This window comes from Mus musculus, chromosome 17 (genome assembly GCF_000001635.26).
Source record: "Mus musculus strain C57BL/6J chromosome 17, GRCm38.p6 C57BL/6J".
NCBI lineage: Eukaryota > Metazoa > Chordata > Mammalia > Rodentia > Muridae > Mus > Mus musculus.
The window spans coordinates 34111851-34139713 of NC_000083.6; the positions used below are offsets into that span (position 1 = coordinate 34111851).

The 27863-nt window shown below is 52.3% G+C and overlaps 2 protein-coding genes across 13 annotated transcripts; one reads left to right on the top strand and one right to left on the bottom strand.

Moving 5' to 3' along the window:
- Positions 1-168: 168 nt before the first annotated feature.
- On the bottom strand, positions 169-10964 carry Brd2 (bromodomain containing 2). 8 transcript variants are annotated; one of them, XM_030249501.1, is made up of 14 exons: positions 8345-8477; positions 6756-8050; positions 5058-5361; positions 4748-4839; positions 4348-4485; positions 3818-3956; positions 3512-3726; positions 3040-3414; positions 2500-2628; positions 2082-2327; positions 1720-1982; positions 1327-1631; positions 1006-1128; positions 173-858 (listed from the first exon to the last, which is right to left on the bottom strand). In XM_030249501.1, the coding sequence occupies exons 5-14, from the start codon at positions 4456-4458 to the stop codon at positions 725-727; spliced, it is 2040 nt and encodes a 679-aa protein (XP_030105361.1). In that variant the 5' UTR covers positions 4459-4485; positions 4748-4839; positions 5058-5361; positions 6756-8050; positions 8345-8477; the 3' UTR covers positions 173-724. The 8 variants fall into 8 exon arrangements, 6 of the variants coding, with proteins under 6 accessions (NP_001191902.1, NP_034368.2, XP_030105361.1 ...); NR_037970.1 differs by lacking the exon at positions 8345-8477 and having other exon boundaries at positions 169-858; NM_001204973.1 differs by lacking the exons at positions 4748-4839; positions 8345-8477 and adding an exon at positions 10312-10757 and having other exon boundaries at positions 169-858.
- H2-DMa (histocompatibility 2, class II, locus DMa) lies at positions 7843-27251 on the top strand. Of its 5 annotated transcripts, none has more exons than XM_030249508.1 (6): positions 7843-8200; positions 23332-23908; positions 25264-25548; positions 26053-26331; positions 26557-26685; positions 26967-27233. In XM_030249508.1, exons 2-6 carry the CDS (start codon positions 23821-23823, stop codon positions 26969-26971), a joined length of 786 nt encoding a protein of 261 aa, XP_030105368.1. In that variant the 5' UTR covers positions 7843-8200; positions 23332-23820; the 3' UTR covers positions 26972-27233. The 5 variants fall into 5 exon arrangements, with proteins under 5 accessions (XP_030105368.1, XP_006523747.1, NP_034516.3 ...); XM_006523684.4 differs by lacking the exon at positions 7843-8200 and adding an exon at positions 10841-11258; NM_010386.4 differs by lacking the exon at positions 7843-8200 and adding an exon at positions 10982-11084 and having other exon boundaries at positions 26967-27251.
- Positions 27252-27863: the final 612 nt, after the last annotated feature.

Below are 27863 nucleotides of genomic sequence, written 5' to 3' on the forward strand. Positions count from 1 at the left end.
GCACTCTTAAAAGACAGACCTAGGGGCCAACTGGGGGATATAGCTAATGATGATGTGATACCCAGCACCGAATCAAGCAGAACAATCGCCACCCACCCCAGCACCAATAATACTCAACCATTTCTTCTGAGCCACTTTGAACACAGAAACAAATCTCACTAAGAAAACTAACTCAAAACTTCAATAATATTTTCTTTATTTACATGTTAGACTCAAGAAAGAAAAGACAGTCTTGGGGCCAACTGGAGAGGTGACTAAAATCCCCAGGCCCCAAATGGAGTGGAAGTAAAAGGGAAAAGTAGAAAAAAAAAGTCAATGTAAAAAACAAAAAGAGCTCCCTCTTCTTCCCTCCCCATGGAAGCTGGAGGGAGGACCACGGCTACACACCCCCAGCCTTACCACATAGCTTAAATAAATTAAAACCTCAAAACAGGGCCCTTAGAAGTGAACAGGACAGCTACAGCTCAGGGGGCTTTATGCCAGGCCTATCCCCACTCCCACCCATACCCTTGCCCCACCCCCATCATCCTCAACAGGGACACCACACCCAAGAGGGCTAGGAATTCAATCGTATTTTGTCCATGTCCCTGCCTTCCTCCCCACTGCAGAGCCAGCTCTCCTATGGAGGGGTGAGATGAAGAAGCGTCACAGCAAGGGAAAGTGGGGAAGGGTGGTTCAGGGGTCCGGTCCTGCGGAGCCTTCCTGCCCCATCTGGCCTGGCCCCTTAGCCCGAGTCTGAATCGCTGGTGTCTGAAGAAGAGGAAGATGACGACGAGGAGCTGGAATCTGAGCTGGAACTAGAAGCACTGAGACGGGACACTGCCACTTGCTGTGCAGATGACTCTGTCTTCTCACTCGCTGTAAAGTTAAAGGTAGAAGATGTGACATTTTCATTTGTCAGGTAGTCACAAGGGCTAGTTGCTAGCTAGCCAATCCTCTGTTCAAGTCCCAGCATTCAACTTAAGGAGAGAAAGAGTGAATATAACGTTTAGCAGTCTGAAATACCTTTCTTGGGAGGCTTTTTGGTGGAGTTGAGCTGTCCACTGACATCCTGCAACCGCTTCTCTAGCTCCCGCTTCTTCTCCAAAGCCAGTTCCTCCTTTGTTTTTCCCACAGGTTTCCTAATAGCTGGAGGGGGAAAGTCAGGACTCACTCTATTGCCAAGTCTTCCCCCAGAGTCGCCAACTTCCATTCCTGAAGCAGCCCAGTCATCCTGGATGCTGCTTGCCACAAACACACACACACCAGACCCCCACATCTTGCTGTCCTCACAAGTACTACTGTGGAGCAGTGTTGACTGATGGACATCAATCATCTGATACTCACTGTAGGGCTTCCGGGGTTTCTTTCGAAGGCAGGATAAAACATATCGCTCAAGCTCTCTAAGTGTGGACGGCTTGAGTGTTTCAAAATCAATCTCAATTTCTTCTGGATTTGAATCACGTAGAGAGGGTTCCCTGGCTTGGATGATATGTACTACTCGACCCAGCTTTTCCCCAGGTAACTTATTGATATCCAGGCTTAACTGTCTCTTCTCATCATAACTCATGGGCCTGCTTTCTTCCTCCTCCTCAGAATCATAGCCAGTGGGAAGGACAGGTGGAGCTGTCTTTTGAGACTTTTTAGGTAGCCTACGGGTAATAAGAAATTGTCAGTAATGAGTTTACACCATGCAAGCTGGCTTGTACAATACTGTAAGACACAGTCTTAAATCCTTACTTGTTGCTACTTCCTCCGGAAGTCCCAAAGCCAGGATGGCTGAGTGTAGTAGCATTGCTACCCCCACCACCTGCTTTCTTAGATTTCTTGGGCTGAGGTGGGCGAGGTGCCCTAGGCCCCTTATCATCTTCATCGATCCCAATTCGGCCACGATGTTTCTCTGCCTTCCGTTTCTTCTTTTTTTCCTTTTTCTCTCTCTTCCGCTTGGGCTTAGATATTGGGCCCTGGGACAGGGCAGCCAGTTGTTCATGAACTGCCCGAAGCTATACAGGAAAAAGGTGAAATTGTTGATCCCAATTGTTTCTTGGTCTTAACTTAGTCCAAGTTCTTACCCAATTACAGAGCACAACACAATGATCTACCTGCTCCTGCAGCTCTGCTAGGCGATGAGCCCTTTCCTCCTCAGAGTCTGAGCTTTCACTCTCCTCCTCGTCCTCATCTTCTTCCTCCTCCTCCTCTTCCTCAGAGGAACTCTCACTGCTACTTTCCTCACTGGAGGACTCTGAAGAGGATTTGGTCAACCCAGGAGGCAAGGCAGTAGAGACTGGTAGAGGTCCTGGTTCCAGTGGCTCATCTGGCATCTTGGCATAGCGAAACTCAAACACATCCTAAAAAAGACAGGGAGACTCAAAACTGTGTTTAATGCCCAGCCACCCAGCATACCAGCTCCAACTTGATAAAAGATTGGCAAAGTCTTACAAGTTTAAAGCACAGCAAAAATTAAACTCTCCCCATAGGCAGTTACTGTGGAGTAAATTCAACTGCAGCTCTTAAGCTCACCTGCAACTTTCGTGCCATAGCCACAACATCGTGGTCTGGAGGATTGTACTTATAGCAGTTGGAGAACATAAGCCGTACATCAGCAGCAAACTCCTGTGCATCCCGGTAGTCACGGTTCTCCATCTTCCGCTGCAGAAGGAGGCAGCATGAGAAGCTGCACAGGCAGAGTCTCATCTTTCCCTGCCAACCCGACTCAAGCAGCCCTCTCTTGAAACAAGTGGGGATGACCTTAGGGATCTGTGCCCTGGGGTTCAAGTTTGAAGTCCAAAGATTTGGGGTAGGTTTGAAGAAATATCTATGTCTAGAAGAAAACATTTCTAAGTGACCAAGGCCATCTCTCTCCCATTACATTTCCCTAACCCCACACTTATCCTTAACTGTAAAAAACAAGGACTTCAAAGTATGTGACTTTGTACAACTTTGTAAGATACACAGAATGAAAAACTGCCATGTTCCCATGAGGAGACATGGGTATTGCTTTATTGGTCCCCAGGCTCCAGCCCCTGCCTGAGCAGCCCATCTGCCCCATGCAGTGGGTACCTTGACAGTGCTGAGGTCCATGGGGTGTTTAATGATGTCATGGTAATCATGAAGGCCAAGAGCAGAAGCGTCCACTGGCTTATAGAAGGGCCAGGCGTAGGCAGCGTGCTTCTTTGAGAGCAGTTCCTTCAGGATGCCGTTGCAGTGCTTTAACTGCTCTGACAGCTTCCCTTTCTTAGAGCTCTGGTGTTGCTGTTGCGAGTCAGGCAAGTCTTTTCGTGGGGGTTTGATTGGGCGGCCACTCTCTCTGCGCATAGGAGGGAGCCTTGCTGCCTTTGGCTCAAGACTCCCAGGAGGACTAGCTGGGGAACCAGGAGCCAGGATGGCTGTGGGTGTAGGGGTGGTAGTATCCGCTTTCCGTTTAACGCCTTTTTTCTGTAGTAGAAAGATGGAGGGAATCAGTCATTCTGGTCCATTTCTTTTAACCCCTTTCTTCCTAGTCATCCTGAACAATCAACCTACTGATGTATACCTTGGCAAGGGGCTGAGCTGGAGGCGCTGCTGATACAGCAAGGAGTGGGGGTCCAGCAGAATGCAGGGACTTAAGAAGAGGAGAAGAGATGACTGATGGGTGGGGAATGTTGAGGACAGTGGTAGGTATTTCAGGTGGTGGTGTATACAGGGCTGTATGCGACACAGAAGAGACAGCAGGCACCTGATGGGCACTGGTAATACTGCCCTGGAGTGCTACAAAACAGTAACAAAAGACAGGTAAGTGTTGCTCATTTGTATCTTCAGGTCACCTGAATAGCTTTGTCTTTAGGTCACCACTTCCTACCTGCTAACTTGGCCCCCTTCTTATGGCTGTTTTTAGGGATGGTCACCACAAGCTCTTGCTCCTCTTGTGGCATGGATGCTACTTTCTGTAGGAAGATCTTTTCCAGTGTCTGTGCCATTAGGACAATATCATCGGTGGGCTGCAGGAACAAGCACAGAAATCTTCAATTGTTAGCACAAGCACCACATCCCCACAAGAATTCCCAGCTCCAGGACACCATACCCTCACTAGTACTTAAGGTCATCACACCACACTAACCCCTACAACCTGAAAATACGAGAGCAGAGCTTCTGAGTTACAGATCCCGCTTTTCTCAGGTCTCTGGAGCTTTCTGAGAAACAGGGCCACCATCCCCAAATATGAAAATGTGTTCTACTTAAATAACTTAATTATAGGAACACTGAAGCCACAGCTAACAACACAATTTGGAGGTCAGGCCTCCTTAGACCTTAACTAGTTGGATAGCACTTTCCAGCCCTGTTGGGACTAATGACCAGTACTGCCTTTCAGCAGCTACTATATAAGCTTACCTTGTTATAAATGTAACAGTTGGTAAACATAGTATTAAAATCCTGCATACATTCTGAGGCAGCCCAGTAGTAATTGTTTTCAAGTCTCCTCTTGATAGTACCCATGTCCATAGGCTGTTTTATAATTTTGTGATAATCCTAAAAAAAAAAAAAAAAAAAAAAAAAAAAAAAATCCAGTTGAGAGCCACAGGAAAATGTCTATGGTAGGGCAACTACCAACAGACAAAACACACACACCCACACGCACACCCTAGCTATTAAGGAATATTGCCCACACTGCGGCCCCAATTAAACTAGTCTAGAAAAAGGTAATTTAATTCCCACTAGGAGGTTCCTGATACCTTTTCTCTAGCCACCCACCTCCCACCCACGCTGCAAACTTCCCATCCTGTGACATTACCTCTGGGGATGGCTATCCATGGGCTGCATGAGGGAAAGGAAGAAGCTAAGAATTTTGGCCACCGTGGTCCTCTCCCAACCAGGGGTGGGAATCTGTAAAATGGAGCCAGGGCACAAAAGTTAAGGGACACATGGAGGCAAGATGAGAAATGCCAAGATAGAGATAACAAGCACAAAGGACCAAGAATCTACAACTCTGGTGGCTATTTGCTCTAAGAGAATGGGAACTCCCTAGGGGCCGCAGCACCTATGCTAGGTCACCCACCCCCACTCACGCATTCCAGCTCATGCCCATCCAGCCTCTTACTCACCGGCAAACCCAGCTTCACAGCGTCCACAGGCTGCCGGAATGGCCATGCAAACTGATGCTTCCACAGAGCCTTCATCACTACCTTGTGCAGGTACTGCAGTTGGTTTGTTACCCGTCCTGGCTTTTTGGGATTGGACACCTCAGGGGGTGGTGGATTGGCAGGGGCCAGTTGTAAAGCTGGTACAGAAGCCATTGTGGGGCTCTCAAATCCCTCATACAGCAGAGAAGGCTTTCGAATCCTTTTCCCTGGTGCTGCTGCCTCTGGGCCCAGCCCCAGTAACCCTGCATTCCCTTCCCCAGGGAGCCTGCAAAAAGGGGAAGCAGAATTAGATGTGGTAATAACATGAAAGATCAAGAAAATGTTGCTAACTTGCACTATGCAACCCTGCAAAGCCAGACTGGCTGGGCAGTGGTAGCATACACCTTTAATCCCAGCACTTGGGAGCCAGAGGCAGACAGATTTCTGCCTGGTCTATTCAGAGAAACCCTGTCTCCATAACAAGTAAATAAATAAAAAGCAGTGAAGTGAATTGCAACCAGCAAAGAGTTAACAATAGTTTTTGTCCATCTTTAGCTTACACTGGGTAGTTTGACGAGCTGCTTGGTTAAAATAAATACAAAACCAATGTCACATGACAACTCTAGCCTTATGGAGAAGATCTGAAACAAAAATGGGTGGAGCTAAGAAAGTGAAGCTTCATCCTCACTAGGGACTTAATGGTTGCCATGGTGGTTGAGACAGAGAGGACAGTGAAGAAAAGGAAGAATAAATCTTAATATCAACACACCTAAAAGAACTCATCATACTATCTTTTTCAATCTCTGGGGGGGCTTCAAGACCATAATAGGAACCAGACAAAACCAACCTAACCTCAACTAAACGAAAGGAAGCATGTCAAATATCCCTTCTATAGTAACTGCCAGACCTCCATCAAGTATCAACCAAACAAGTCTCCTTCAAAAGGCACAACAAAAAGCACCCTACAGTCAAGGTCAGCGTCAGCAAGTCCTAATTTAGATAGCACGCCCCCCCCCCTTACAAAAACAGTGTCCCTAGCGACTCCCACTGTCCCTCAGACTAAAGGCTAACAGAGGTTCCCATCACCACACAGGCTCCCTGTGGTTAGTCTAGACCAGGTGTTTCCTAATGGCTAAGACACTAGACTCAGATCTCATTGTTTACATCTGCAGTGAACTGAGCCCTGAGTCTCCGAACCACCCTCCTCCCCACTGAATGAAGCTCAACGTTATCCAAACACACCCACCGCTGAAGGAAATAAGACCTTCAACGGCAGCCTGTACCTATGTACCAGAAACCTAGTCTTGGGCGTGATGACCCCTCCACCCTGTGGGAATCCCCCTGGCAAACCCTCAAGCTGTCACCATGGCAACTCCACGGGCACTGAAGCAGCCAAGAAGACCCCCCACAAGCACGATGACAAATCAAGGCTGGATCTGCGCACACACCCCCACCACCCTGCAGTCCAACTCGTCCTGGCCGAATGGGTCTCCGCGTCGCGGAAACCGACAGGCTGCTCAGACGCAGTACCTGGGCCGCCGCCACCGCTTCAAAACCGTCGCAGCCCCCTCCGCGAGCTCGCGTCAACAGCTGCGGCGCGGAAGCGCGCCTCGCCCGCCCGCCGCTCCCCGGAACGCCGCCCCCCAACCCCCCTCCCACACACGGTTGGCGGAGACGTACTTGTGGGGAGTCACGTTTTGCAGCATCTTGACCTCAGGGAACCGCCGCCGCTCAGCTGCGTGAAGTCCGGGTAGCCTCGGCTCCCCTCACCGCCGGGCCCAGCATAACCCGGGAAGTGGGGGGAAGGCCGCTGCCCTTGGCCCTCCAGGCGTCAGCCTCGTTGCGGGACCGGCGGGAACGCTGTCTCCTGCGCCGTCCTCCCCGCAACTCCGGCAGCTTTGCACGCTCCGCAGGCGGCGACAGCAGGAAAATGGCGGCGGCCTCTGCCGGCCGGCGAGCCACAGGAGAACGCAGTCTGCAAACCCGGCAGTCCCCGAAACTGGACACCGTCGTCAATTCGGCCTGCCGCCGGTGGACAGGGGTCCCCTCTTCCCGCCGCGGTCGCCGGGGGGTCACGAGAGCCGCGTCAGACCTCCGATGGAGGCGGATGAGCACCAAAAAGGGGTTTCAGAGAGCCGCCGCCTCCATCTTTGAAATCCTCTTGAGGGCGGAGTAGAGGGGTGGACAGACACCGAGGACTGGGCGGGGCCCGAGAAAGGGGAGCCTCGGGGGCTTCTATGGGGTCTGCACTGTCCGCCGGGAGCGGTCGCGGGCCGGGACGAAGTCCATTTCCAAGCGGATGGACGTGGATTGTACTGGCGGCCCGCAGAGGCTCCGAGACGCTGGGTCAGTAGGCGCAATCCTCCAGCTCGTCCTAGAGGCTGCTCCACTCCAGCGCGAAATGGCGCCGCCGAGCCCCGCGCCAGCGCTTTATATATAGCCGGAGGGGCGGAGCTTCGCTGCTCATGCGCGCCACCCTGCTCGCGAGCTCCCCCGCCCCCTCCGCGCGTGCTCGCCCGCTCACGCGCCTGGAGAAGCAAAGGCGAGGGGGCAGGCCCGCCTCTTCGCGGGAGCCTTTCCTATTGGTCCGCTCGAAGGATGACGTCACAAACTCCAGTTCCAAGGCGTCGATTATCGGCAGCAGAGTGCCGCAGAGAGCCAAGGCGAAAAGGCACCCCGCCATGTCTCCGAGCCAATTGGCTGCGCCGTGGCTTGGCGAACCCTGGGAGAGATGGAGGCCGAACGGCGTGTAGGCGCCATCTCCCCGGGGCCTGCAACACGCTGTCCCCACCTCCAGGTCTGACGGAGCCTTCCCGGGCTTGCACACACCGAATTTCTGCCGGTCGCCCGCGGCAGGCTGGTCGCGCCATTTGCAGCTTTTCCATTGGCGGCGCGGGCGGGGCGCAGAGTGGGACGGGTCGCGCGGGCGGGGCGGGCGAAAGGTTCTTGGCTGCGAGGCCGCCGCAGTGGAGAATCTGAAACAAGGAAGACAGACGCCATCTTAGAAGTCGCGGCCTGCTTCTCGGCTGAGCGCTCCACAGTAACCCCGCGACGCGATCTAACGTCCCCTGATCCAACACATGACCGGAGCGTTCCAAGACTAACCTCGTCTTCCCCGAACCAAAGTAATCAGATAGCAAAGGCCACGCTCTGCCCTAAAATCCTCAGCTCTAAAGATGCGAGGCCACCCCGAGTGTTTACTGTCTAGCCAGCCCCGGGGGCTCATACCCTGCCCGCCCGCCCGCATTTGCAGATTCTCGCGCACTTACCCGCCTTAGGAACGCACAAGGCGTCCACATGCCCTAAAAGCCGATCTCGGCAAACTTTCCCGGCGTCAGGGTGAGGAGAGCGGGCGCAGCGCACGGCTCCTTGGCCCCATCTCGCCCCAGCGTGGGCGAGCTGACGCCCCCCGCCCCCATCGGGCTGGGAGTCCTCCCCACGGAGCGCCTCTTCCATCGGTCAGCGCCAGGGAGGAGGGCGAGCCGAGGAGGCGGCGGCGGCGCTGCTCTGCAGCCCTCCTCCCTCCCCTCCCCCCCGCAGCCGGACGCCTCCGAGGAGGGGCAGGAGCCATTTTGGGAGCTGTCTCGCCCCCTCCCCCTCCCCTACGCTGTCTTGGGACTCGAAACAAGACTTAAGTAGGAACCACCAGCCAGTTCTCAAGGTCAGATGGCAAAAGCAACTCTGGGGTAGCCCCTCGCGCGAAAGTAAAAGCGTCTATCCCCCCAGAACACACCTCTCGCTCCCAAACTCCCCTTTCCCTGGCTGGGAAGACAGGTGTGCACGTCTGGGCAAGTAAATTAACGTTGGTGAGGGGCTGTAAGGCGGGCTCACCATTCCCCAATTATAGCCCCAACTGGCCTAGGTCCTAGAACTGCAACCAGGCGACCCTCCCTCCACATGAGCCCTCGACCTCGAACCTCGGTCACTGCACTTAACATGGCGGCCAAGCTCCCGTCTTCTGGACCGCAAGATAAGCGCAGACCCCGCAAGGGGTAAGTGCGCCTTGGAAGCAGAGACCCTGCACTCCCCGCCGGGAACCAGGCCCGGGTCGCCCGAGTGCGCGCGGCCCCGCCCGGGTGGCTGCGGCGAGCAGGGCAATGACACAGCAACTTTAGAGGCCTCTCCCCTCCCCCTGGCGGCCCGGCCTCCAAACTGGATTTTCCGCACCTGGGCCTGGCGGGTCCGGGCCGAAGCCCGACGGGGGTGGGGTGGGGGTGGGGAGAGAACTCGGGGAGCGGGGAAACTGCTGGGCCTTAGAGAGAAAGGGTAGCCAGACGACGCTCCCGTTTCCCTGCATTCCGGAAAATCACTGCGCCCCAGTCATTCCCAGCCCTCCCTGCCCCCACATGAGTCACAGGGGAGGCTGCTGCTACTTAGTAATTTGGAAAAGTAACTCTTTCCTCCTTTCCGTTCCCTCCCCCGCAGCACACAAGGAGGCAACTGTTCCAGGCAGGGGGAGGGGAGGAGGGCGGCAGTAGAGCATGCCACCCGGAGAAACCCTAGACCTCGGAGACTGGGAGGCTCGGACCACGCTGGCTCTCCCCTCCCAGCACCCACCTCAGGCCAGGACTGCGCTCGCAGGCGGCCCCCAGGCTCTGGGCCGGTGAGCCCTCCCCACCCTGGGGCAGAGACAAACAGCTAAGAGCCCGGAGGGGATGCGCAGCTGGGAACAGCAGGCCCCACAGGCCGCGTCCTCGTGAAAAGCACACAAACTCGACCGAGCCTCCATCACGCCATGTGACGATGGCGAGCCTGCTACCCTTGACACAAAGGGAGCTTAGGGAGTCCCTGGGGAGGCAGGGAGTCGGCGCCAGGGAACCACACCAGTTCACCTCCAGAGCTGCCAACTCCTAAGCTCTCGCATCCCACGACCAACACTCACACTCAGCCTACGGGGTCGCCCTCCCCTCGCCCGCCCAAAACATCCCATCTCACCTGGCTCCCGATTCCTGTCCCCCCCCCCCCCCCCGGTGACGGGTGCATGGGGCACAAGCCACCCTCGCCCCTTTGCCCTCCGATGGGTATGTAGGCACGAGGTTGGCCATTCCCCTCCCCCACACAGTGGCCCTCTTGCGCTGGCCCCAGTCCACACTCCCATTGGCTGTCAGGTGTTTGAAAGACAAGTCTTTCCCCCTTGGGATTTTTCTCCTGAACCCCAAGAATTCTTCCCACTCCCCACCTTTACTTATGCATTTAAATGACCGATGGCGTCCCCGCCCCAGGGGCCCCTGCTCACCTGGATCCAGGAGCCACGGGGGGGCCCTCGAAAGTCGCCCTCAGCCCGGCTGGGGGGGGAGCAAGGAATCCGGGGTGTCAACCCCCCCGGAAGCCGAGAAGGCGTTGGGGGAGGGGGCGTAGCCCCCAGCCCCTCCCTTCCCTAGCCGCTGGGGGTGGGGGGAAAAGCATCGGGGCCGCGCGGCCACGTCAGCAGCGCTCCGACTGGCTGGGGCGGGTCACGTGTCCGCCCCCCCTACGGCCACGAGGGCGAGGTTTCCGAACACTGCGGAGGGTCGTGAACGGGGTCACAGGGACTGCAAGGCCCAGACCTGTGTCCCGAGACCCCAGACCTCGCTAAGGCTGTTGCCTCGCCAGGTCCCCGGCCTCCCTTGCGCCTGTGGTCGCCCCCGTCCCCCCCACTCGCCTCTCGGTACGAGTTCAGCATGGCTGCCGCAGCCCCACGAAACACATAGCGCATGCGCAAGGGTGTGCCTGGTCTGGGGGGAGGGGAGGCACGGGTCGCGGGGAGAGCCGCGGTGCGCAGGCTCAGTGCGCCCCGAGCCTCGGGGCCACCTCGTTGAGCGATGGGTGTGGCGGGAGCGCGCGGGCCTGCGCCCCGGTGGCCTCCCCCCCCTCCCCACCGCGGCGGGGGGAATAGGTTCTTCCGGCTCCGGTCTGAGGCGTTGCCTGGCACTTTCTGGCCAGAATCCGCGGGGCCCCATGCTGTGGTCCCAGGAGGCACGCGGGTCCTGGCTGCAGCAGCGGGACTGCAGGGCGAGCCTCCCTGGAACGGTGGGGGTCCGCTTGGATGTTGCACGCTCGATTTGACGTTTTAATCGGGAGGAGTTGTGGGGTTCCTCGAATTTCTTAAACTGTTTCTTTTTTTTTTCCTCTATGAGACTTGAAAATACCCGAATCCTGCCTTCGAAGTATACCACCCGTGTTTCTTTCTCTGATCGTGTACAGGTAGACCATTTATTAACATAGAGTTCTACTTCGTCATTTCTGCTCGTTTTGATCATGATTCTTTCCTGACATTGTCTATACTCTGTTTCTGTTTCTGTGACCTGCCTTACTAGTTTGTTTCTCAGTCTTGAATTCATCCTACTAAAGTTTAGGGTGACAACTTAAAAACAATGCAGTTGACTTAAAGTGCGAAGCTCGCGCTTATCTCTGTTGTCTTTTGTCTTTGAAGGTATGGTCTGGATTTACACTCTGCACCAGCAGCCCACCTGTATTTTCCGTGTGTAGAACAGGGCATGTCTCTTATTTTATCGGGGCTTCTCAGTTGAAGGAAATTGCTTTTGACTTGGTCACCTTTCTCTGTTAACCTAAGTAACTTCCTGTCCATTTTGCTCTCTTAGCCAAAAAGAAAACCCTATTCAGTACCTACCCTGTCTCTAAGTAGCCAAAAAGAAAACCCTATTCAGTACCTACCCTGTCTCTAAGTACTCCGTGGCTTTCTCAACTTCCTTGCACAGCAGGACTTGGACTTACAAGACTCTCCCTGCTTGTCTCCTCCCAGTTCTCTTATTTCCCACTTCATGCAGCCCCAGAGTGTGACCTCACCACCCTACTTAGCAGGACCTCCCAGCTGCCCACCCCAGAGTCCACTTCTGATTTCTCCCTGACATTGCCCATGCATGTCATGTTCCCAACCCCCAGTCTCCCTTTTGTACATTTGGGTAGCTGGTTCCTGCTGTTTGTCTGGAATGCTTCTACATCTTCAATGACTCAAGCCTTTCAACTCCACCGTAAGATTAGACAGTTCTCTTGAGTGGAACTTCCTATGAAAAATTCCTGCCTGGATAACCCCAGACACTGGAGCATGCTCAGAATTGATGTGGGCTGTCCGGCGCATCTGATCTGCTGCTGTGTTATTCTGTCCATGCACGATGTCCTCACCTCTCCTTACAACTTTATATTCACCTGAACTTACCATTCCCTTCTTCATCTATCAATGCACACTGCTGTGTCCTCAAGAACCAGGCAATCGTGCCTGTGTCTGCTGCATCACCTGGACTTGTTATTTGTACTGTGCAGTAGCAACTTGAATTTAAATCAGTATTACATGCTGTTTAGATTTGTTTCATAGTGGCACCAGCCATATTTTCAAGTTCTCAGTGGCCAGGCATGGCTAGTGGCTAGGACATGAAGCCATAATTCCACGTGCTCTGGGTTTTGTCCACGGCCCTGAAATTGCGTATTAAATTGTGGCTCCCTGGGCTTTCCCTCTTTTTTTTTTTTTTTTTTTTTTTTTTTGGTTTTTCGAGACAGGGTTTCTCTGTATAGCCCTGGCTGTCCTGGAACTCACTTTGTAGACCAGGCTGGCCTCGAACTCAGAAATCCGCCTGCCTCTGCCTCCCGAGTGCTGGGATTAAAGGCGTGCGCCACCACGCCCGGCATGGGCTTTCCCTCTTGACCTATGCTAGAACTCAGCTCCTGTGTTTTGTTTGTTTTTGTTTTTTTGAGACAGGGTTTCTCTGTGTAGCCCTGGCTGTCCCGAAACTCACTTGTAGACCAGGCTGGCCTTGAACTCAGAAATCCTCCTGCCTCTGCCTCCCAAGTGCTGGGATTAAAGGCATGCACCACCACTGCCCTGCTCTGTGTTATCTGTTAATCCCAGGCTTGTCGGAAAGGTCTGCTTCCTGTTGCCAGTCTCCAGTTAGCCAGTTCCTCTCCAGCCCCCTAGCCGACTCACAGAGCAGTTTCCCAAACGGGTCACGTGTCAGTGTCATCTTGGATTTTTTCTCAGTGCTTTACACATAGTTCCTTCTACAAGGAGCTGCCTTTCCTTCATTTTAAACCAACAGCTGCGAACAGTTTACTCTCAACACTTAAAGTAAGCTGACTTATTTGAATCCACTTATGATCGTACCTTTTATAGTGAACTGTGATTGCCTGTTTCTCCTTATTATGAGACTTCATCCTGAGGGTGTGACTATTTTGTGTTGTGTGTGGTTTGTGTGTGAGAGAGAGGGAGAGGAGCAGGGTCTCACTATGTTGATATGGTTGATCTGGGACTCTGACTCTAGTTTTCACAGGAAACTGAAAGATGTTGAATCACTTGTCCAAGATCAGACTGTTGCTAAGTAGCAGAGCTAGGATTTGAACCCATAATCTACTTCTGACTGGTGTGTTATCAGAGTACACAGCTCTACAGAGTTCTAGGTCTGGATTGGGACCAAAGAATTGAAGGCTAGGGGAGGGACACTTAAGAGTTATCCTTAAGGTGATGGCCATAGTAAGGTAGATAAGCTTTTTAAGAAGGAAAAATTGTGTTGAGCTTTGAGTCAAGGATTAAGCTTAGGTGTGGTGGCACCTGCTTTTTTTTTTTTTTTTTTTTTTTTTTTCTTTTTTTGGTTTTTCAAGACAGGGTTTCTCTGTATAGCCCTGGCTATCCTGGAACTCACTTTGTAGACCATGCTGGCTTCGAACTCAGAAATCCATCCGCCTGCCTCTGCTTCCCGAGTGCTGGGATTAAAGGCGTGCGCCACCACCGCCGGGCTGTGGAACCTGCTTTTAAATACAGCACTTGGGAGGTGGAAGTAGGAGATTAGGAGTTCAAGGCCAACCTAGAGGGAAGCTGTAGATCTCTGGCCACAGGGATCCATTTTCACTTGCACACATAACCTACATAATTTAAAATAATCTTAACAAAAAAGGGGGTATATGGAGCACTCTCACTTAGAGTGGGGAGCAAACTCAGGAGATTACAGGTCAGTTGCTAGGACTGTTTAATCTGTTGGGATAACTCCCACACTGACGACTTAGGTGACTGAGTCGCCAACGGTGTCATTCCTGAGCCCCAGATTATTGTCATTGGAAGGAACTGGAAGGTTTCTGAGCTGATCTGCCTGTGAAATGCTTAATTAGTGTTGGTGAGTAGACCTCTGTAGACCCCTAATGTTGTGGTGCTGTTGGGATAACCCCCGGCTAACACACAGATTTATCCTATCCTGCGTGCCTAGAGTGACCTCATGCAGTTGGCTATGTTGAAGATGGCCGTGTTGAGGGGTTAGTGATGATTCTGTTTGTTTCTTTTGGTTTTTTCGAGACAGGGTTTCTCTGTATAGCCCTGGCTGTCCTGGAACTCACTCTGTAGACCAGGCTGGCCTCGAACTCAGAAATCCTCCTGCCTCTGCCTCCCAAGTGCTGAATTAAAGGCGTGTGCCACCACCACCCGGCGATTCTCTGTTCTTTGGCAATACTAAGAGGTGATACTGTGCTTGGCCACAGTCGGGCCTAATGGGCGCATACCTAATTCAAGAAGAACCAGTCGAATCTTCTCTCTGAAAGAGTGAGAAATTTAACACAGGCTGGAGGCCTTTGTGGCCTAGGAGTGACAGCTCAAGGCCCATGTGGTCACTCTCGAGTCCCACAAGCTGAGCCTGTAACACCTTATATATTACATTAACCAGGGTTAGCTCCTCTCTCCCTTCTCTCTTTCCCATTCTCTCCATCCTATTCTGATCTATTTTGAGGTAGTGTCTATTAGCCCAGACTGGCCTTGAACTCATGACCTTCCTGTCTCCACTTCTCCAGTGCTGAGATTTCTGGCATGTACCACCAGATTGGCCTCCAGAATTGGTTGGTTTCCATGCCAGAAACGTCTCTCGTTTTACTGTATTCTGCTGAAGTCGACTTAACAGGTAGCATTTTTACTCCTCGGGGAACAGGATTTCCTTCAGACAAAACATTCTGAGAGCTGGAGCTGCCCAACTTTCGAGTGGAAGCCACCACACGCAGTGGAATGTCAGGGTGGATTCCAGATCAGAACCTGTGTGGTTCTGAGTTTGGAAGATGCCAGCAAATGTGCTGAACGGAGAGGGAGGGGGTGAGGCCATAAATACCGTTCAGGGCAATTGCGTCCTGCAAGAAGGACAAAGGTTGAAGACAAAGCCCCAGGGGAGTCCTTAAAGCCAGGTGTGGTGGTTCACGCCTATAATCCCAGCACTTGAGAGGCTGAGGCAGGAGAACTGATTTGAGTACAAAGCATGTTCTACAGTTTCCTGCAGCCTAGGCTATAACAGGACTCCACCTCAGAAAAACCAAGCAGCAGCTGGAAGAATAGCTGTGAAAAGGGAACACCAGAGATGGGAGCCGGAGGGAGAACTAGAGAGTGCTTCCAGGCCAGTCGGGGTCCAGACCAAGTAGGAGAGAGGACAGGGCCAACTGTGTCAGATGTGCAGACTGCTCAAGTCGACCTGGTGAGAGGCACAGAAATACTGAGGAACAGTGTCATGTGGAGAGCAGGGGATTTCAGCAAGTGTAAAAGTGGGGGACACAGTTGCACATTGGCTTGTGCCAGTTGGGGGGGGCGGTTAGGAAACACTTGGGAGCGGGCTCTCAGATACCTTTGGTGGAGATTGTTGGTAGAGTGGATACAAATGGCTGGGCTTGTTGCTATTTGTATCCCACTGTAGCTAGTGGAGAAAAGTTGGCTAGCCTGCAGCCTCCAGGTAAGGCTGGCTTCCCTTTGCTGGTTCCTCCTGCCCCACAGTTGGCCACACCCGCTCCTAAGCCCGCCCACACTGCCCGCCCACTCACTGCTGCTATTTGCCCAGAAGATCTCAGGACTCGCTGTTGTCTGCAGAATACACCATGCTTAGTGCCAGGCCACAGTTCCTAAGCGCAAGGCAGAAAAGGTGACTATTTGGGGCTTCCATCCTGATTCTGACCACACACAGACTAGCATTCAGCAAAATATGGATGGCCCTTTGGCCAAAGCTAGCCCACTGTTTTCCTATGGCCTGGGTGCTAAGAATGGCTTCACATTTTTTTAAATGATTTTTTTTTTAAAAGCAAGAATGTTTCATGAAACATGGAAATGTGAAATTCACATTTTAGTATCCATAAATAAGAGAGTTAAGGACAGAACTCCAGGGAAGATCAGTAGAGAGCAGAGGGGTCTATGAGGGAGGTAGAGCAGCCTGGGAAGCCTGAGGAAGGAAGGACAAGGGCAGAGTCTTGGTCACTCTTTGGTCTAATTGCCTTCAGAAGGCTTGCAGACTCTGGTTTGGAGTTCCAGGTGGGTGGCTGGGCTTGTGTTCCCACAGAGAATGCTTGTCCAGGATGTGAGCGCCTGGGTTCCACCTCCAGAACTTAAGTGGAAGAAAGTTGTGTAGTGTGTCTCCCCTGCGGAGTGTTAAAAACAATCTCCTGAAATCTCCCCACCTAGACACGTACCGACAGAAGGAGCTTGCTGTTCTACAACATCAGGAGCTCTTCATGTTGTTTTATTTTTGTGTTTGGCTACAGTTGCTACTGTGATTCGTCAGATGGGCCACAGGATGGGGCTGGAGAGATGGCTCACTGTTTTAAGAGCACTGGCTGCCGCTCTTGCAGAGGACCAACCAGTGTTCAATTCCCAGCACAGACATGGAAGCTCACAACGGTCTGCAACTCCAGTTCCAGGGAATCTGACACCCTCACACAGACATACATGCAGGCAAAACACTAATATACATAAATAAAAATAAATTAAAAGGGGGGTTGGGCACAGGTTTCACAAGCCTCAGAAGCACCATTTTCACAAAGATGAACTGCTTAGCTTAGTTCATTGCATTAGATCTTTTCTCTGCCTCTTCCCCCACCCTCCGTCTCCTCCTCTGTCGCACACACAGCGACAGTTTCTTCCTCCCCTCCCCCTCCACAGCCCACCACAATCTGGAGTTGACTCCTACAGTTCGGAGAGTGTTCTCAGTAAATGCGCCTTCCAACTATAACTGCAGATCTGATACTCCTCAGCCCTTCCTGCATCCAGAGTGGGCCGTTTAGCGCCTTACCTGCTGTGTGCCTCCATCACCTGGGGCAGCCTCCATCCTTCCCCTGCTAGGCGTTCCCGGCACCTCCAGATTCTTAGCATATACAGTGTTCGTTACTCTCTGAAGAACCACCCTCCCGGCTGGCTTCCTTGTGGATTCTGCCAGCAGTCGGCTCTGAAAAAAAAGATCGACGGAAAACCCCAGAAACTTACTGCTTCAGCCTCCAGTCGGGTGACTGACAGTTGTGGCCCTTGGTGGAGGAGGTAGCCATTGCAGAAGTCTGGACAGCTTCCTGGGGAAAGCTCCCCCGAGATCCTGAGCTTGGTGGCAGCTTCTCAGCAGATGAATCTCCGCTGCTGCTGCTGCTGCTGCTGCTGCTGCTGCCCCTGCCGGTGTCTACAGGGCTGCAGCAGATACAGACAGGGATCCTGGCTCAGGGGCTGGGCAGTGTCTGATCCTGCACATCCATCTCTCGCGGCTGCAGCTGCAGGCAGCCTCCTCCCTTGGGCTCTTCCTGCCTCTTTAACATCTTTGAAACTGACTTTATATATCCGGTTCTCTCAGTCTAGTGTGCTTGCAAGCCCAACACTGTGGGCTAAGGCCACTCTGCTATGAGTTTGAGGCCAGCTTCAACTACATAGGGACATCTGTCTTTCTTAACAAAACCAGCCTGGATTCCAGGTGTGGCTCGATCTCCTGCCTGGGCACTGGGTGGTAGCTAATGAGGTTATCCTGTTTACCTTCAGCGTAGTCGACTTGGTGGTTTGACCCTCTGTTGCATCCTGTGTGTTCATGGCTCTCCAAATCAGACTCATCAGCCGCACCTGGGGTCCCTCTCCTTCCACCTCACCACAGCACTCCAAATTTAAAACATTTAAGATCATATTCTCTTTGCCCGCCTCCGCCCCATCTCCTCTTCTTCCCCTTCCCTCCTCCCCTTTGTTCCCTCCCGCAACCCAGGGCCTCATACATTCTAGGCAAGGCTTTGCTACTGGACTTTTCTAACCTACCTTTATTTATTTATTTATTTATTTATTTATTTGAGGCAAGTTCTGAGACTCAAGCTGGCTTTTGGGTAGCCCTGTAGACATAGATTTTTTTTTTTTGCAACCCACTTTTAATAAGGGTTCAGCCTTTCCTGTAATGCACCACCCAGCAGAAGTAGGGGAAGAGAAAAGTTACTAGGACATGGGGGAAGTGGCCCCGTTCAGCAATAGTTCTTTGAGGGTGAGCTTGATCGTCTTGGGCAGCAGTTCAGTCCCAGAGCAAACGCCAGATATGACTTAGCAGCCACAGACCAGTCCTCTAGGCAGACAGACAGCACACGCGAACAGGCAGCTACAGTCCAGTTCCTTCATCAAGCACACACCAGGCAGCCTGAAGAAATCACCAGGCTTCACCACCCAGCCTGAGGTGAGGCTGCCAGAGGCAGCAAGCTGCGTCAGGAACCTCCTGAGCAGTTCTTGGGTGAGTTTCTCTCAATGGCAGTGTTACCACAAGTTGAGCTCAACAACGCTATGTAAGGTGAACCAATGCATGTGTGTTGCTAGTGAAGAGTAATGAGGTGGAGCAAACGAAACCAGTGCTCAGTGTTCCTCCCCCACTGTGGGGTCATATTTATACTCGTTCATCACAGCTCCTTTCACGTGTTTGCTATAATAAAACATCCTTTCACCTGTGTGCCCCAGCAAAACATAATTTGACGTAACTAACCTTCCAAAGAAACTAGACGTTTGCTCTTCCTGGCCCCACCTTGAGTTTGCGATCTTGTACTCCAGGCCCTGAGTAGCCAGGAGTACAGGTCTGCACCACCAGGCTCAGCCTCATCTTTCAGTAAGTCCCCGGTAGCCAAGCCCTTCCGAGCCAACTTCCTCATCGTCTCAGCATCCGTGATCGGAAGGAAGGCCCATTAACAGCTTCACTCCTGACAAATGGAGCTATAGACAGTTAGCCAGCGGTTTTAGGTTTTCTCAAGTTGCAGTGGTTTGAGATATCAGAACCACACAGAAATGCTCAAGTTAGCTCCTTTAATCCCAGCACTCTGGGAGTATGAGGCAGGCACATCTCTATGGGTTCAAAGCCAGCCTGGTCTACATGGTGAATTCCAGGCCAGCCAGTGAGGCCTTTCTTAAAATAGATGATGGTGGTGATGATGGTATTATTTTGCATCATGCTCTGGCTTTTTATTTGTTCTGTCCTCCTCCTCTTCCTCCTCCTCCTCTCCTCCTCCCCCGCCCTCTCTCTCTGCCACACAGTACATTGGGCTCAGTACCAGCACATGCTAAGTATCTACCACTGAGCTGCATCCATCCGTGGAGTGTTTCCTGGTGTCTTCTGTGTTGCCAGTTGGGTCAGTCAGACCCTCTTCATGCTGTGTCAGGGCCTACGTGGCCACCTCTACTCTGGATTTCTAGGAGCATGGGCAGCCCTTACGGCCCTTACGGCCCTTACAGCCTTTCACATGAACGTCACGGAGGCTGAAAAGGAGGAGAGGCCGCCTTTGACCGGGGATGCTTGTCTCCTTTCTCACATTCTGGTCAAATCGCTGTTCTTTCCAGTCTCTCATGTCGGATCCTTTCCTTACTGACATGATAAAATACCTTACAAAAACAAGGAAGGCAGAACGTCCTGAGGCTCAGTCTGAGGGGGCAGGCCACCATAGTGGGAAAGTTGGGGCCTCAGGAGTGAGGGGCAGCTGGCTATGGCGTACGTGGAGTCAAGGGAAGACCGATATGCTGGTATTTAGCGCTTTCCTCTCTGACCCCAGCACTGTGTACGATGCCAGCCACACTCAGGGTGCCTTCCCGTTTCAATTAATCCAACCTAGAAATTCTCCCACAGATACATCTAAAAGTCTGTTTCCATGGTGATTCTAAATCCATCAAACTGGCAATCAAGAAGAACCCTCACAGCTCCTAAAAGTTGTCCAATGCCCTCTTTGTTCCCCAGCTTCCTAAAACCTAAACTCTCGACCCATCCCTGCTGTGTGGTTCAGGGAATCAAAGCCAGGGCCTCAGGCATGCCAGGCAGGAGTCCTCCTGAGCATCACCCCCAGTCCCGGCGCATTCTCAGGTAGACAATGTATCTATAGCTAGTTGGTCCTTGCTAGACTTTAAGCTCCTGAGAATATGCCTTGCAGGACTCTCACGTGTCAGGGTTCCAGCATTGTGACAAAATGACATCACTTAACAGGAAGGCTTGTTCTTGCTCCTCGTTTCAAGCCACGGTCATTTGGTCCCATCATTTGGGCCTATGGCAAGGTGGTACACGGTAGGGTGTGAGCTGGGCAGCAGAGTAGTTGAGAGGGAGAGGGAGAGGGAGAGGGAAAGGTTGTAATGTCTTTCAGTTCATGCCCCCAATGACTCTTGCTTCCACCTAGGTCTTCCAATCTAATGTTCCCGCTACCTCCCAATAGCCTCATCAATTTGGGGGCCAAGCCTTCCACACAGGAGCCTTCAGGGACATTTCTTTTCTCTCTCTTTTTTTTTTATTTCTTTTTTAAAAAATTTTTCATCTATTTAATGTATGTGTGTTCTGCTGCGTTTACAACTGCCTGCCTGAAGAGGGCATCAGTTCCCCCTAGAGATGGTTGTGAGGCACCATGTGGTTGCTGGGAATTGAACTCAGGACCTCTGGAAGAGCAGCCAGTGCTCTTAGCCATCTCGCCACCTGCCAGGGAACATTTTAAAGATGGTGGTGGCAGACCCCTTATTCATAAGAGATCTATTTCAAGACTTCAGCAAATGCTTAAAGCAACAGACATTTTGTAGCAACAGACATTTCACGCGCACACACACTCACACACACACACTTATTATGGTGGTGAATTCCCCTGGGAACTTTAAAATCCCACAGTGTCAGCCAGGTGTGGTGGAGCACGCCTTTAATCCCAGCACTCGGGAGGCAGAGGCAGGTGAATTTCTGAGTTCAAGGCCAGCCTGGTCTACAAAGTGAGTTCCAGGACAGCCAGGGCTATACAGAGAAACCCTGTCTCAAAAAACAAACAAACAAACAAATCCCACAGTGTCTATCACACAGGGAAAGCCTGGTCTTCAGGATAGGCCTATCAGTAGGATTTCTGGTAGCAAGCATGGACTTCCAAACCCTTTGGATTTGCAGTCACACACTGGCTACTAAGAGAGTCCTCTCATTCAGCATGAGGGTGTCTCTTTAATTTTACCATGTGGGCATGGGCGTGAGTGTGGGTGTAGTGTTTTTCCCACATGCTTGTGCACCTTGTTTGTACTTGGTGTCTAAGGAGGCCAGAAGAGGACGTTAAATCCCCTGGAGCTAGTAGTGTTAAGAGCCACTATGAACCAGTATGTGAGTGCTGGGAATTGAACTCCGGTCTTGTAGAAGGGCAGCCAGTGCTATTAACAGCTGAGTCTCCTCTCCACCTCAAAGATGTTGATCGTCTTTGAATCCTCGTTTACATTTTTCTGGTATTAGGCCACCAGGGCATTGGATACGGACTGTTGGACAGCATGAATCTGAGCCACATGACCACCACCCTGGATGTCCTCACCAGCAAACCACTCCCTGTCCAGAAGTTGACCAACTCCAGTAATGTATTTCAGTGTGTGGTTCCATCACCACCAGGGGCGCCTGTTCATCTCGATAAAGCTGTTTGCAGGTTGCACTGTACCATGATTGCGGTCTTCTGAAGATCTGCATGCACTGTAGAGGACGCTTGGACACTTGGACGGCCTGGCTCTGACAGCAGACCCGAGCCCTCACCACACTCAGTTGCCGTTGGTAGTTTAAGCGACTTGTCAGTGTGCCTGGGTTTAGAATCACCAGGAAGATACATGGGTGCACCTATAAAGGTGTTTTCAGAAAAGTTTAAGTCGAGAAGAATGACCTGCTCTAAGTATGGGCTGGACTCCCTGATTGGATAAAAGGGAGAAATACCTTCTTGGGGTGTTGGAGGAAGAAATGGGGTTTGAGAGCCAGGAGCAACTTTACCCCACCAGTGTTTAGCTAGCAGGTGGCAGGCCTGCTCTCTGCTTGCTGACTCAATGTGACCCGCGGCCTCATGCCTTCCTTGTGTACATGTACACACATGTACTGTGTTTCATATATGTGATAAAGCGTTAATAAATAAGAACACCAATAACAGCAACAACAACACGTTATAACAGTTAAGATAGGGGCCAGCAAAGTGGCTCAGCAGATCTGAGTGTTCAAAGTGCATGCTGGGTAAAGCTTGCTAAGCTGTTTGACTCCCAGAACCCACAACGAAAGGAGACAACCAATGTCTGTCTGTCTGTCCTCCCCTGTGTGTGTGTGTGTGTGTGAGAGAGAGAGAGACAGAGACAGAGACAGACAGAGACAGACAGACATACATTGTGAGCTGCCATGTGGGTGCTGGGAATTGAACCCTGGTCCTCTGGAAGAGCAGTCAGTGTTCTTAACCACTCCACTGAGCCACCTCTCCAACCCCACATCTCCCTTACTTTACTAAGCTACAGCTCTCACCTTTTCACTTACAGGAAGCCCTTTAAAGCTCCACCATCGGTGTTTCCAAGTCTCCTCCTCTTGCCCTTTGGGGCCACTCTTAGTAAAACAAGGGTCACTAGAACACAAACACTCAGTGCAGTGACAGTCAAGCCCAGGTAGTAGCTCAGTGACTACACAAGCGGGTGGCAAGTATGGCATGAGACACCAGGCAAATAGATGACTCACATCTGGGGCAGGAGATGTCATGAGGCAAGATGAGCCCTAGGAGGCTCATAACAGTGCAAAATCCAAAACTTGCTATCCTGGGTGTGGTAACCCATGCCTGTAGCCCCAGCTTCAGGAATGTGAGACAGGAGGATCACTGAATCCGAGGCCCTACTTGTCCACATAGTGAGACCATGTCTGCCCTCCTCAAGCCTTGGGTTAAATTCCCAGCACCAACTGAACCAGGCACGATGGTGCTTGTCTGTAATCCAAGCACTATGGTTGTGAAGGCTTGAAGATCACAGTGAATTCCAACCCAGCCCGTGCTACATAGTGAGACTCTGTCTCAACCCTTTGTAAAGCCTGGGGTTCACTCCCCTGCACAGAATTAACTAGGTGTAATGGTGCTTGCCTGTAATCCCAGCACTGGGGAGGTGGAGGCAGATGGATTAGACGTTCAAGGTCATCCTCAGACACAGAGTGAATCCTAGGCCACGAGACTTCTCCCCTTCCCCCTGCCACCCCCCCCCCACTCCCCCAAACAACACAACAAAACACCCCTGCCCTCCGAATTATTTTTTCTGGAATTTTCTACTCGATATTTGCAGGGTGAAGTTGATTCCAAGTACTCAGCTATGGAAGATGCAACCTAAAACGAGAGACCTGCTGCGCTCCTCTTGGAATTTGTAGCCTCACATTCAATGCCAACTTTCTTTGGAAGGAGACTTGGGAGGGTCTGAGAGCCATGAGGATGGTGCTGAAAAGACTCGATTCCGTTCTGGAATTCTGCCGCCAGGCGGCGCTGCTTTGAAGAGCCAGGCAGCTACCTGCTGGAGCCCGACCTTCCACCAGGGGGCGGAGGTCTCCAGAGAGGCCCTCCGGGCCCCGCTGGCCTCGGAGCCAAGTCTTAAAGAGGAGCCTGGACCCAAGCTTCTCCTCAGCGACTGATGATGTTAAACTATACGCTTCTGTGATTGGTTTAGCCGTGGTAAGACGGGCTGCTATTGGAGATGCTCTGTTGAAACGTGATGGATCTGGAAGGGAGCTGGGCACCCGACACTCGAGTGGTAGCTCCCATTTACTGTGGGTGTTAAGGTATGGAGCATGAGCAGAAGTCAGGAGCTGTGCTGCTGAGGCTGCTGCGCCTTCTGTGGCTGCTGCCCCACTCCTGGGCGGTGCTCGAAGGTAAGACGCTGGCTGCCCTTTTGCGTGCGTCCTGAGGGCGGTCGAGACCAGGGGACTCAACAGAGCAGATAGATGATCCTTGGACTTGTTGAATGCTGGGCGGGGCTCTATTGCATGGAGAGGGTAACAGACCCTGAGGGAGAGGGCTGCTGTTCACGAATGGCAAGCAACCATGTATTTCTCTGTCTATGTGCTAGCCACTTTTCAAACGAAGAAAATGAGACTCTGCTGACTTAAAGGACCTGGGCACGTTCAGCAAGTGGGGAAATGACAGAGCTGGGGTTGGAGCAAAATAAGAGTTGTTGCCAAGTCATGTGTGGTGGTGCAGGACAGTAATCCCAGCCGTCAAAGTGGAGGCAGCATGGTCAAGAGTTCAAGGCCAGCCTCTGCTACATAGCAAGACTCAGCCTCAAAAGTCTGCGAAATAATTTACATTTTTCCAATAGGGATCCTACCATAGTCTGTTGTCAGCCCACAGTCTTGACATGTCTCTTAGTTTCTTCTCCAGGAAGGATGGGGCAGGATGTAAGAACAACCTGGAAGGTCCCTCTCATAGTGTTTGCTATTCTGGGTGTTTGCTGAAAAGTCTGCTGTCTGGGGGATTCCTGTCAGGAGTTTCAAAGAAGATTGTTATTTCCTGCAGCCAGGGGTTCAGGCCCCCCAGTTCTGTCAGCACAAGGTCTGGAGTGTTTAGGTCAGGGAATAGGTTGTCAGAGAGGGCCAGGTGCTGCCGAAGTGGCCAAGCAAGTCCAGAGACTGGTTTACTTTTACACTGTGTCTGGGGTAGCCCGGGGCCACATCATTATGGTTTAGGAAGGCCATGGCCCTTCCCCACACCCCTCAATGTGGGAATCACATCTGTGGCTCCTGGACTAGGTGAGGGTGTCCACTGTGCTGTGGTCCTGGGCTTGGTGAGGACTTGAGGCTGACTCCATGGCTGGTGCCTTTGAGCTGTGCACAGACTCGAGCAGCAGAAGGGCTTGGCCCATTGCTGCCTTCCGGACACTTTTGCTTTCTTTTTTGTTTGCTTGATTTTTCGAGACGGAGACTGGTGCACCCCAGTCTGGCTGTACGTAGCTGAGGGTGGTCTTAGGCTTTAGATCCTCTCCCACAATTCCAAGGACTGGCATCACATGTGTGAGTCACCATGCCTGACTCTACTTCCCAGGTGTACACAGTTGCTTTTGTATGTGTAAGGAACTTTGGAAAGATTCCTTGATTTTCCCCCCCTCTCCCACTGGGAGGAGGAACTTAAGCAGCAGGTATAGGGGGGTTGGTCATATCTCTGCTGCACCCCCAATATAGAGACCTCACTGTGTGTGTGTCCAAGCCCTGAACTCACTGTCTCTTTGCAGCATCTACACCAGTGTTCTGGGATGACCCACAGAACCACACATTCCGGCACACTCTATTCTGCCAGGACGGGATTCCCAACATAGGGCTCTCGGAGACCTATGACGAGGACGAACTCTTCTCCTTCGACTTCTCCCAGAACACCAGAGTGCCCCGACTGCCTGACTTTGCAGAGTGGGCTCAGGGACAGGGGGATGCCTCTGCCATTGCATTTGACAAAAGCTTCTGCGAGATGTTGATGCGGGAAGTGAGCCCGAAGCTTGAAGGTCAAATCCCAGTGTCCAGAGGTCAGGGACAAGGAGTGGCATTTGGGGGTGGAGGGAGGGCTGCCATCTTACTCCCGCCAACCTCTCCACACTATCTCTCACTTTTCCTACCTCCTGGCTCTGTTTGGGTTTTTCTTCTCTACGTCAACACTTCTCTTGTCAGCTACAGTCTGTACCATGTTTTGTGATGGGGAGGAGGCAGCTGAAGGCATCGAAATCTATTGAACTTCATGACCCCACTGCATGCATTCTCATTACCGTGCCCGGCAAGATGGAGGGATGAGCTTGTGTTTTAACAAGAAGCCAGTGTCAGATGCCAACCTGGCTACAGACAGGAAGTCAGGGCAGAGGGGTCCATCCACACAGTGTCCTAGCTGCAGTTTTTGCCGGGAAGACCCTTCTTGGACCCCCAAATGTCCTCATCTCTCTGTTGGTTCCTTGTCTGCCCTCCCCTACACGCTTCTCAACTCTCCAAACAGCAGCACTGTCTAAACTTTCCCCTTCTCCTGATACCCGCCCCCCCAGGTTTGCCTGTGGCAGAGGTATTCACACTGAAGCCCCTGGAGTTTGGCAAGCCCAACACGTTGGTCTGTTTCATCAGCAACCTCTTTCCACCGACCCTGACCGTGAACTGGCAGCTTCACTCGGCCCCTGTGGAGGGAGCCAGCCCCACATCCATCTCAGCTGTCGATGGGCTGACCTTCCAGGCTTTCTCTTATTTAAACTTCACACCGGAACCCTTTGACCTTTACTCCTGCACTGTGACACACGAGATTGACCGCTACACGGCAATTGCCTATTGGGGTGAGGCCCTTTTCCATGGAAGTCCGGTCCTTCAAGGGGTGAAAAGGCCCAGGCCCGTGGGTGGGGCCCTCTAATTTTACTTGGTCTCCTTGAGTCTAGTCTCCACTCTAGCCAACTTCGGGCTTCCATGATCCAATTCTTCCTCATTATCCCGGATACCCACGTCCCTCGGGTGGAGTGCTCCCCAGTTGGGCCTCCAGGATGACTTCTGCCTTTCTGCTCTAGTACCCCAGAACGCCCTGCCTTCGGATCTCCTAGAGAATGCCCTGTGTGGTGTGGCCTTTGGCCTCGGTGTGCTAGGCACCATCATGGGCATTGTCTTCTTCCTCTGCTCCCAGAGACCGTGCTCAGGTGGTAAGTCACCGGGGAAGGTCAGGGAACCTGGGACAAGAGTGCCGTGTCAGTGTGTGCCAGGATTCTCCACTTGGCCTGTATACTCTTTCCTGGTAGCTGGGGACCCTGTTACAGACACAGTTATTTGGGAGCACAGAAACAGCTTGGAGTAGGGGAAGAGGGGATCTGAGAACAAGGAGAGTCAGCACTCCGTTGGGAGTTCTGTGAGGGGCAGGGGGGAGACACTTGAGGAAGGGAGAGGCTCCTTATGGTGACTTCCCTGCACTCTGCTCTCTCTTCAGACTGATTCTTCTCAAGGAGATCTTGGAACAGCACAGGCCAGGCCAGCGGGGATGTCCAGGCATCTCGTGACTACCCAAGGTCTCTCATCGGAGCCGAAGTCCCAGGGATCCCTCAGGGTGTGTGCCAGCGTGCAGGTGTCTCAGCTGAGGGTTCCGCTGTCCCTGGACTTGCATCCAGAAGAGCCTTCATCAGGAGCCCCAGGCTCCACCTAACCACTACCTTATACCTTCCCTCTTCCAGGAAATAAACTTCATTTCTTAATGTCAGCGTGACCTCTCCCTCCACGTACTAGACAAGTGTCTACCCCTAAGCACACCCCAGCCCACTGTACCTTCTTTTTAACTCCTGGAATTTGCTTCTGGATCTGACCTGAGTGGCTTGTCACTTCAGGTTCAGCATGCCTTAACCTGGACACAGCTCATTAGGGAGGGAAACGGGAAAACCCCTCTCCTCAGCCAAGCTCGGGTTCCCTGGTCTCAGCGGAGCTGACGGTGCCTTTTATCCCATCAGCTTCCTCATGGGAAGGCAGAGTTTCCAATAATCGGCTCACAAAGCAGTTGAGGAAATTGTATGTGTTTTTTTTGGTTCCCCCTATGCTTTGTTGCCAGTGACCCCGTTTATGGCTTCTGCCTTGAGGAATATCTAGCTCCCTCCACCCCTCGGGTACCTGGGAAAACTGGAGCTCCGGGCGGTATGCTCCCGCCTCCAGCCTCTAGCTGCTCTTTTGATTGGTCAGACCAGTTCTGCGCAGACAAACTCTCTAAGTCCCTGAAGTGAAGTGGGAACAGCCGGTGAGGGTGAAGAAGCTCGGGTTCCTTCACCAACCCGTCCAACGGCCTCTTGAACTTTCTTTCCTAAGGCGCCTGTGCGGCTCTGTCCCGGGCAGATGGTGGGAG